Raw genomic sequence first — 10933 nt, 5'->3', positions numbered from 1 at the left:
CTCCCCTACTGATTCTAACTACACTGCGCTCAACGCTGGTGCTGCTTCTAATGACTCTCCGGTTAGCTCCCCTACTGATTCTAACTACACTGTTCTCAACGCTGGTCCTGCTTCTAATGACTCGCCTATCAACTCCGCTACTGATACGAACGACAGTCCTGTCAGCTCCGGTATTGATTCTAACGACAGTCCTATCAGCTCCGAAACTGCTTCTAATGATAGCCCCGTCAACTTCGACGCTGATGCTGATCTTAACATGATGAGAGGTGGCCGTGTGCAGAATTACAATGGAGAATACAGAAGTGGAGACAACTCGTATAGGGAAAGAGACTATGGTGTACATTTTGAAATCCCGCATGACACAGAGGATGTTACTGTTATGAACGGCTTGCATGGGGTTAACCACGCGAACAATATGAACAGCATGAACAACGCGAACGTAGACTTCAACCTGTCTGACAGTAGCAACGTATGCAACACATGCTTTGTGAACAGCCCCAGTTCTATGTACAACTCAGACTGCACCAATAGCACCAGCTTCACCAACCATATGAGTTATTCAGGAGGTACCAGCTTAACACAGGGTAGTGTGTCTGATGTTAGCACGACTGATGTGAACCGCGAGATAGGAATGAACAGTCCTGCGCAGCAGGCACAACTCAACCATGTTAACTCCACTAATGATGGTACCCCATTTAGCGGCCGTAACGACGTGAGCCCCTTTGGCGGGATGCACAGCATGAACCAGTTTAGCGGCCGTAACGACATGAGCCCCTTTGGCGGCATGCACAGCATGAATCAGTTTAACGGCCGTAACGACATGAGCCCCTTTGGTGGGATGAACAGCATGAACCAGTTTAGCGGTCGTAATGAAGTAAGCCCCCGTGGAGACATGAACAGCATGAATCAGTTTAGCGTCCGTAATGAAGTAAGCCCCAGTGGAGACATGAACAGCATGAATCAGTTTAGCGGCCGTAACGACGTAAGTCCCTTTGGCGGGATGAACAGCATGAATCAGTTTAGCGGCCGTAATGAAGTAAGCCCCAGTGGAGACATGAACAGCATGAATCAGTTTAGCGGCCGTAACGACGTAAGTCCCTTTGGCGGGATGAACATCATGAACCATGTTAACAGCCTGAACAAACACAACCACGTTAGCGACCTGTACGGCGTGAACCTTTTTGGCTGCCCCAACGACACGAATTCCATGGTCGGGTTGATCAACATAAACTCCATCAACTGCATGCATTGTGTCCTCCTCAGAAATTGTTTTAATTCTATGCAGTGCATGCAGTGCACGAGCTGCATGTCTAGGGTATTTTGCGGCAGGTGTTCGAACAACCCCAATTATATGAAGAGCCCCCACTGCATGGGCAGAACCAACTGCACCGGGGGCACCAACTTCCCCAACAGCATGAACGACATGAACGGTGTGAACGGAATGCAAAATGTAAATGGAATGCACGGAGCGAACTTCACGGGCGGTATGGACGAGGCCCAAAGAATGAGAGACATAATTGAATCCCAGTATATGAACCACATGAACGAAGCGCCGCGCATGGATGTAACGTGTCCTGCGGGGGGAGTGAACCCAGTGAACAACCAGAACGGAGTGAGCAACCCGAACGTTGTGAACAACCAGAACGGCGTGAGCAACCCGAACGGCGTAAGCAACCAGAACGGCGTAAGCAACCAGAACATTGTGAGCAACCCGAACGGCGTGAACAACCCGAACATTGTGAGCAACCATAATAAATTGAATCACGTGAACGGTATGGACAACATAAACACCACGGACAATGGGATGTGTGTCACATGCCATCACGGCCCAAACAGCACGATCAACAGCACGGTCAACAGCGTAGGATCGAACAGCATGACCGATGGAAGCAGAATGGCCACAGCTAACATCGGAATGGACACCGTTAACAGTACAAACGGACAGAACAGCCCGAACGGTGGAAGCGGATCGAACAGACTTTACTGCGCAAACTGTAGGTGCATGCTGAACCAAGGGGACACTTCGAATGGAGGAAGTCAAAATGAGCCATGTGTATACAACGGACTGTACCTTTGCCACAATTGCAGAAATAACATGTGCCGCTCCTCTAATTAGGTAGCGCATATGTACATTGGGGATATCCCCCAACGAAAGAATATAATGGAGAGCTAAACGCACTTTTGAAACATGGGAGACATATTTAAGTGTTTGGAAGCCTTCTACACGCTTCCTACGTATTTCTCCTCCCTTGACGATCAGATCGTCCTCACCCAAGAATGAAATCCCCCCCCTTTTTTTTCTTTTTTTTATCAATTTAATATAAAGCGAAGGGAATGGGACTGTGTGATCATCCCACGTGATGCGGTGTTACGTCCCCCGTTGGACGTCGCTGCCCTCATTTTAAGCGCAACATCAATGTGTGAATTGATTTAAGCGCTTTACCCTACAGCGGTGGGTAGGCATGTTTCCATCACCGCGCTTGTTGCAAAAAAAAAAAAAAAAAAAAAAAAAAAAAAGAAGCATGTTCGTCTTGTCCGTTTTTGTTCGCCTTGTCCGTCCTGTACGTTTTGTTCGTCCTGACCGTCCTCCCCCTTTTCGCAATTGCACAACTTCGACATTCCCAAAAAGAAGAAACTCGCGTTTCCTTCATTTTAAAAGTCCATGAAAAACGACAGTCCACTTTTCATGTATGCCCTGTTCAGGCAAAAATTGAACACACCAAATGCAGAGGCGCCCCGCATGGTGCCTCTCCCGCAGCGTTTGGCGGAGATCATGTTGAGGCTTTTCCCCTGTTTTAGACTCAACTTGGAAAAAACGCAAAAATACAGCCACGACGAATGTGCACAGTTAGGGGGGAAAAACACCAACTTCGAATAACGTTTGCCACTCTTCCGGTTGACCGTCATCGCCTCAACAGGTGTGTGCAAAAAAAAAAAAAAAAAAAAAAAAAAAAAAAAAAAAAAAAAAAAAAAGCTAGACAATTTAACAAAATCGCCTTACGAGTCAGGCATATTAAGCAATTTTTTTTTTTTTTTTTTGTTTTCAAATTATCAAAATTTAGCTCATGCCGAACGATGCAACAATCGGAAAAAATTCCCTCTTCTGTGAAGTGGAGTCACAGTATATTTATTACACACTTTCTCTTTGCAACGAAGTGGAGTAGATCGCCTAGTCATTGTACATACACATGAGTTGTAGGCATTTTTTTTTTTTCCCATTTTGCAAAGGCGAACGCGCCGTTGCCTGGTTCACGACATCGATGGGGGGGGGGAAAAAAAAAAGGAAGTCATTCCGTGTGCTCAATTTGTTGGTGGCAAAAATGGGCACTACTACCATTTGCACTCTTCCGAAGAGTGAAGGACACATAGGACAAAATTTCGATGTCTTGTGCTGGTGCCACTTAAATGGGGAGAAGCACAAAGGATGTCCATAACGGGAAGGGATAAAAGAAAGGCTAAAAGAAAAGAAAGCACATACGCGGGGTGTGTGTATATATGTATGTACACATTTATGTGCATGTTTGCTGAGACTGTTTATAGGGGAAGGGGGCCGCTTATCCCGGGAAGCGAAGTAGAAGAGGCGATAGGCCTACGGCGGGAAATACCCATTTTTTTTTCTTCTTCACCGCTATCCAGGTCTTTTTTCGCCTAATTCGCCCGCTTCGCTTCTTCCCGCATCTCGCCTCGTCTTCGCACACCATGAAAGCCAGGGACTCGTCGCTCAAGAGCAAAATTGAAAAGGAGTCCATTGCGCTGTTTAAGAAAAATTTGCTCAAGGAAAGCTACAGTTGGTTCAAAGACACAGACTACTTCGAAAAGCTGAAGAGTGAGAACAAGTACAGCAATGGTGAGAACGAGCACGAGACGAAAAATGTGGTAACGGGTCGTGTGCAACTGGGTTGGGGCGGGACATTCTTCCTGCTCTGTTGTGTCGTCGTTATTTGTGACAACTCAGGATGGCAGTCATGTAACCATTACAATAATAGCATTTTCTACTCCCCAGAAGCATTGACGGTAGTGTACTCGATTCTGTTCATAGTATATGCATTTCCTTTATTCATATTGCATCAATGTTTGGGGTTGCTGTCTCAAGGAAACTATGTGAAGTCATGCAGAATGTTGTCATCTCACATGGGAGTGTTATCCATTTTTTCCCTCTTTGGAACCGTAACCTTTTGTGCGAAGGAAATATGCAATTTTTCAGTGGAGTTTTTACAAAACGTATTGAGAATTGTCCACATGAAGGATGGAGAAAAGAAGTATGGAATGACAAAAGTTTTTATCGACTTAACCAAAAGACAAAGTTCAGATTGTTCTTTAATGCCAGACACAATTTACTTGGAAGCTATAAATCAGTGTATCTCCTTCAATAAAAATGTCATGGTCAATTTTTATGAAAATTTATGGTTTATTGGAAATAAGGATAATTATATATACATTATTGTAATAGCTACAATTTTTATCCTTTTCTGTTACATTATTTTATTACGAGAAAATATTCGAGTCTTTAAATTCTTCATTTTTGTTATTATTGTTAACTGGATTAGTAGCAAGTCTGTTGTTATAATGAATACTTTTTTCTTTTATATTCCTCAGGAGAAAAAATTATATCAAGAGGTGGTTCAAATATTTGAAGAAATTGGAATTGTTAAATTGACCATCTTTTTGTATGGTACCATAGTTAGGAGTTCTTCCATTTTTATTCTTAGTACCTTTGCTTCCTACTTTCATACGAATACAAATATATTGAGAATCACCATGTATACTTTTGCCTTTTACATTCTTAATATGTATTTTTATTTGAAGAATGAAGCCCATGAGTATTACTTGTACAACAACAAAGACTTGGTCACGATGAAGGAGTTCAATTTTATCAAGTGTAACACTTATGTTAATTTGTTGCAGGGGTTGGTGGTGCCTGGTCGGAAGGGGGGGGGATGGGGTGCGTCATTTTCTTCTTCCTTCCCCTCGTCCTACTTAGAGGCTGCCCAAACGGAAGACGATAGGTATGCCGTGTGGCAAAAGCTGTGTCTTTTTTTTAGTTCTTACTCCTTTTTGTTCTCCACCATCTTTATCGTGCTTATGCAGTTGTTGGGTCCATTCAACATTTTAATGGAAAGGGGTAGAAGAAGTGGTTCCTGCCATGCGGAAGCCAAACATAACAATGAAGAACGAGAAAGGAAAATTTATACTTACAAATCGTTAGTTAAACGTTACGAGAGGGATCGTATCAATCGCTCCATCTCGAATAACAGATCATCCTCTCTCTCTAAAAGGGGAAGAAGCGCCACGTGCAGTGACAAATCCACTGACAGGAGGAGGGGGCAGGACACGACTACGAGGACAGCCCAGATAGGCAAAAAAAATAGTCATAAAAAAAATAAAAAAATAAACTTTTTTTGTTGGAATTTTTTTTTTAAAGAGAGGAAAGTTGATGCAGAGAGGGACAACAAGGAAAGTTCCCTCCTCTACTTGTCCAGGAAAAATAGCTTTCTGCAACGAACCGGACGAGGAGGAGACTACTTCCAAGAGCATTCCGCACTTTCCAATGTGCAAAACGGAGGGGAACAAGTGCAACATGAATTGCCCTCCTACAAATGCTTTGACGGGGAACCAAGCGATTTCAACTTTGGGGGAAGTTCCTTCGAAGACGACATCAGGGTAGCAGATCTGGCGACGAGAGAAAACCTCCAAGGGAAAGTGTCACATCGGCGTCCAAGGCAAAGCAGTACCAGTGCACACAGAAATGGTAGTAGCAATATGTATGCAGATAGTGAACCCCCTTCTTGGGGTGCCAGGCGGGAATTATTTTCTGACTCCAGTGGTCCAAGTGCGGGTTCCAGTGAGGCTGCAGAGGGTGGAGCAGGTAGCCGGTGGAGTAGTGGGGAGGGCTACTCTGGCAAGGACAGATCACGGAAGAGTGATAACGCTGGTATAGGTGGCGTGAAGCAAAAGAGTCACTTCCACACTCGAATCATAGCAAGAGTCACAAGAATGAAAAACATAGCCATCAACAAGTATGGCACCTTCCTCCTTTTCATAGTCATATATATTTTGACCATTTTTCATGTGATAGACTTCCGAAGGAACAACGACATCGTTAGTGAGATAATTTTGAATTCTCTTTACAGGGGCTTCTTAACTTTTATTTGTGCTGTTCAAGTGATTTATGCGTCATGGGTATTTGGGATGAAGTTTCAGATGGCCCAGTGCGGAGTTTTCTCATGCCTTTTAAATTTTTTCTCCTGGGTTGTTGTGCTGCCCCTGGTGTTTGTATTCTACTTGGGGGAGGGCAGTTGGTTGCAGGTGTTCATCATCGGGCTGTCCCTAAACATGGCCGCGGTGGCCACGTCCTTCGTGGAGGTTATTGTCAAGCTGCGCAGGGGAGCCGGCTCAAGCGCCTCGGAGAATTTAGCGGTGAAAGAGAAAAGCGGCGAGGAGAACTGCACACAGCACACTGCAGAAAACAAGCGACACTACAGTGACTACGCAGCCCTTTTTAAAAAATGCCTCTACTGGCTATACATAGGAAATATGGAGGTCCTAAGAAGGAACATGAATATTGCCATGTCAGGGAATGATGAAAAATACATCCCCCTTTTTTGGAGCTTCTTTCTCAAGTACATAAATTCTTCTATGCTGATCGTGGTAGTTATATACAATACGCGTGAGTATTTTTTTAATATGCTACCCATGTTTGGGTACTCCTTCAGCCTTCAAATTGAGTTAGGTTCCATCGTCCTGATTTTCTTAGGCTCCTTCGCCGTCCTGGCGAAAAACCTCCGCAAGGGTAACCCAAAAACGAGCACACACATGAAAGAGAACACAAAAATGAGAACACGCCGGAGGGAGAAGTGTCCCCAAGGACACGTCTTAAAGGCTCGTGAACGTGGCAAACATCGCGCACATCGCGAACCGCGCGAACCACGCCCATCTCCCACTGAACAGCCTCTTCACCTGCCCGCCTCTATTATCCCCCCCTCCTCGCAGACCATTACCGGCCACAAGGCATCATCATACCGTCCGTGCCAATGTTCTGTCAGGACAAGAACAGGTACATCTTTGTGAATTAATTCACGAGGGGGTGTTTTGTGTGTGTCCCGTTTGGGCAACGCCAATCTCACATGAGATCCTCCAGATTGTCGTAGTCGTCCTCCTGGTTGTCCTTCCCACTGGGCCCAAGGGGATTATTGCTGGGGGGAGGATCGCTACTAGGGGGGACATTAAACGCATTAAAATCAGACTTAAAAGGAACGTTGCCATAGTCCCACTTGCCTGTGAACTGCATAGGGGTAGGAGGAACGTTTCCCCCAGAGACATTATTCTTCTTCTCGCTCGTGCTCATGGCACCTCCACCAAGGGCCATACTCTGCAAACTCAAGCTTTTGCTATCCATTACAAAGTTGTTAATTGGGTTACTGTGCACGTTGAAGGGAGTGTTGTCCCTTGCTAAAGGCAGGGCCCCCCCGCCACGTGAGACGACATTTATACTCGTGGCACGACTCATGTTCATGCTGGCCGCGCTTGCAATTGGGTCATTTTTTCCTCCGTCACAATTAAACTCCTGGTCTTCTACATGGTTGGAGGTGTAAGCATTCAATCCATCGCTGTTTGAAAAAAAGGAAGTTGCAAAAGGCTCATTGCTTGGAAGGGATAAAGCATCTCCTCTCGGGTTCTGGCGACCGGTCATGATGCTACTGCTGCTTACATCTTCACTATAACAATTAGCTGACTTTAAAAACTGGTGCTTGAAATAAATGTGATAATGGAAACACTTCAAATTGAGGAAGCCCTTTTTGCAATCCCCATAAGGACAAACAAAAACATTTTCACCGACAAAAAGAAACTCCACGTCATTTATTTCTACATTGCACATGAGACACGTCTGTTGCTGAGCACACAGTTCGTAACACTTGCCACATATCACATGGAAGCAGGGGTTCAGTCTAATTTTGGCGTTGTATGGTAGGGCGCACAGGGTGCAGAAGATGGACGGCCCGTTCTCCACCGAGTTCACTTTGTGGCTTATGTTTTGGCATTTCGGCGACGCCCCCAGCGTCCTGTTGCGGTAGTTCCCGGCATTGTTCGCGAAGGAACTCATGCTTCTGGGGGTGGCTAGCGTGGTGAGCGGCGTTATCGGTGGTAACGATCGTGCCGCTGCGACAGCCACAACAAGCAGCGAGGAGAGGGAGAAGAACAAGTGAAGTTTGCACTGTGCCAGGGGGAAGCTTCTTCCAAAAGGGGACCCCTAACTACACATAAGTAAATACGCCACGACCCAAGTTGCTTCCTTTCATCGACACAACACTCGATCTCTCTTGTGATCGTTCGCAATTTAGGAGAACATGCCTTCTTCCGTGCGAGTTTGTATATATTTACTTATTTGCCGTCGTTATAGAAGGGGGTACTCCCCTTTTTCTTTGGGGGGGGAAAAATTTACAGGCGCAAAAAAAAAAAAAAAAAATTACCACTTCTCGCGCGCTGTTATATACTTGTCATGCGTGGAAAAAAGCAACATTTTAAAAACAAACAAATTTGGGAAGAAAAGCGGCTCCTCTTTTTTCTTGCCCGTTCCCCACAGTAACATGTGACAGGCACGGGGGTGGGAACGTAGCTTGATAGAGATTGATTTTCTCTTTGCTCCTGCGCGCTTGTAGAAAAAAAAAAAAAAAAAAAAAAATTTAGGAAAGCATCCAATTTGGGTTATTGTTGTTGCTCCCAACCCAAAGTACATCACTTTTCATATGACCCGTGAAGAGACGACCTCGTGGCGAAAAAAAAAAAAAAAAAAATATATGCATGCAATTGTGACATGCCTCTTTATAGCGCAACGTGGTCTTGTATAGTGTTGTTTTATATACCCGTCTCTTCGCAAAAATGAGTTCGATCCAACTATCACGCACTCACGGAGTGTCTCAATTGTGAGGACTGCGCCAAAATGGCGGCCTGGCCCTTTTGTGTTTTGCTTTTGTTTAGAAATTGGTTGCAGGGTTGGGGGCCACCCCCCACACGTTGAGTGCCCGCAACAAGGGGGAAATATGCGAAAGCACCGTTAGAGACGAGCTTGCGCGCATATGGATTGATGGTTGTACGTGTCCTATGGTTTGCCGATTCTGTTGAATTTAACACCCATATAGAGGTCACTTCTCTTTTACTGTGGCACAGCGAATGGTTTCAATCGTGTTGCTTGCACCTTGGTGACTAGGCGGCGGAGGGAAAGGGAGTCACACACAACCACAACGAAGGATGTCCTGCCTGAGAGGGGTTGTCCTGCACGCACCTTCCAACCCAAACATAGAACCGATTATAAACTAACATATTAGTTACGTGTGCACATTATTCACATACGACACAAGACACAACAGCACACAGGTGTAACACCCTGTTCCAATGCATGCATGCTAAAGGAAAAAAAAAAAAAAAAAAAATAGTTCACCAGAAAACAGAACAAAATCATCCTTCCTCTTTACACAACATGGAAAAGCAAGCACATCACATTTTTCTATTTCTTCGTTTCCTCGTCGTTCGAGATTTGTTCCTTTTTTTTTTTTTTTTTTCCCACCAAATGATACTGGCACCTCCTCCCACAGAATTTCCCCTCCGTGTACAGATGCGTCTAATTTTTTAAAGGACAAAAGTTTGTTAAAAAAAAAAAAAGCTTGTTGGTAAAATTGGCTAGCCACTTTTTGCGGCAACGCTGTTCATTCATTCGTTTTTTTTTTTTTTTTTTGTGACCATTCCAGTTGTTCACTCGTCAAACGTATGCATATAAATGCACGTGTATATGTGCCTGCGCGTAGACCTTCCACGCTTCTTCTCCTGTCCACTCACTACAAAATGGCAAAGGGGGGAGTCGTCAACCTCCTCCTCCTCGTTGCAGTGCTGGCACTGCTGCTACGAACCAGTGAAGCCTCGATCGGAATGGAAAATGACGCAGAAGAAGAAAAAGAACTTCACCTGTCAAGGACAAAAGATGCTTATAGCTTTTTGGAGGCTTCCTTAAACGCCCTGGAAGATAATACACCCCCCCCTTCTCCATACGAAAGAGTTAAGAGGAAAACATCACAGGCAGAATTGGGTTACATTCACCATGAGATGATTAAAAAATTGAAAATTGAAAAGTTAGATAATATCACCAATATTAGAAATGTCATCATTAGGTGTGTCTCGGATTCGGTAAGTGCAAATCGGGTTGGGGGCTACTCGCTGGGGAAAATTATATAATCTGTTGAAATGTGCACAGTGTGCTTGCACATGGCACAAGCTGTTCCCCTTGTGACTGTCTCCCCCTCCCCATCACTATCTCATCGTTACCCCCCTCCCGGCAGATGCAACACACGATGAGGGCCATAACGAGTATCCTCGAGGAAGTCCTAAGCTACAACGAATTCTGCACGTCGCTCGATGAGCACTTTTCATACCTATACGACGCGAACGTTACATTCAAAAAAATAATAAAGTCCTGCAGAACAGCAACTGAAGACGAGCTGAGGGGGAATTATTTATCCCTGTACGTGGAGGACTTTAAATTAATTTTACAAACGTTAAAAAGCCCACACATTTCATTCCGCGATTTTGATGATATCTCAAAATGCTTCGCGAAATTTTACCAATCATTTATTTCCCCCTTTCAAGCGTATGTCCATGACACATCATTTTACATGAAATTTATTGGATCGTACAGAAACCTAGAAGGCCTTTACAAAGTAGAAGATTTCGTCAAAGAGTTTCTTAAAACTTTCCATGCACGCATGTCTACAGAAGAAATCACTCTCTTCTTTGACGAACTATTCAGTATATACACACGTTCTTTTTCGCACGATCGGTGCTTATATCAACAAAAATGAGGTAGCCATGCTGCCTCTTTTTTTGCACACGGTTGCGCTTTTTTTTTTTTTTTTTTTTTTTTTTTTTTTTTTACAGCTATATAATT

General features: G+C 44.4%; 4 protein-coding genes across 4 annotated transcripts in view; 3 read left to right on the top strand and 1 right to left on the bottom strand.

Moving 5' to 3' along the window:
* The window catches only part of AK88_00596 (uncharacterized protein), a gene marked incomplete at both ends in the record, with an annotated part of 4042 nt that extends 1926 nt beyond the window's left edge, over positions 1–2116 (top strand). Inside the window, one exon of the mRNA XM_012478244.1 lies at positions 3–2116. Coding sequence (XP_012333667.1) covers positions 3–2116 — 2114 coding nt within the window. The remainder of the gene's footprint in view (positions 1–2) is intronic.
* A 1583-nt stretch (positions 2117–3699) lies between these two features.
* On the top strand, positions 3700–7073 carry AK88_00595 (uncharacterized protein; the record flags this gene model as incomplete). The annotated part of the gene is made up of 2 exons (XM_012478243.1): positions 3700–6790; positions 6991–7073. The coding sequence occupies 2 exons, from the start codon at positions 3700–3702 to the stop codon at positions 7071–7073; spliced, it is 3174 nt and encodes a 1057-aa protein (XP_012333666.1).
* Positions 7074–7120: 47 nt separating this feature from the next.
* On the bottom strand, positions 7121–8101 carry AK88_00594 (uncharacterized protein; the record flags this gene model as incomplete). The annotated part of the gene is made up of 1 exon (XM_012478242.1): positions 7121–8101. The coding sequence occupies one exon, from the start codon at positions 8099–8101 to the stop codon at positions 7121–7123; it is 981 nt and encodes a 326-aa protein (XP_012333665.1).
* Positions 8102–9837: 1736 nt separating this feature from the next.
* On the top strand, positions 9838–10847 carry AK88_00593 (uncharacterized protein; the record flags this gene model as incomplete). The annotated part of the gene is made up of 2 exons (XM_012478241.1): positions 9838–10176; positions 10329–10847. 2 exons carry the CDS (start codon positions 9838–9840, stop codon positions 10845–10847), a joined length of 858 nt encoding a protein of 285 aa, XP_012333664.1.
* Between the last annotated feature and the right edge of the window lie 86 nt (positions 10848–10933).

This window comes from Plasmodium fragile, assembly GCF_000956335.1.
Source record: "Plasmodium fragile strain nilgiri unplaced genomic scaffold supercont1.5, whole genome shotgun sequence".
Classification (NCBI taxonomy): Eukaryota; Apicomplexa; class Aconoidasida; order Haemosporida; family Plasmodiidae; genus Plasmodium; species Plasmodium fragile.
The sequence above is the reverse complement of the archived record's forward strand: the minus strand, read 5'-3'. Positions and strand labels throughout refer to the sequence as shown.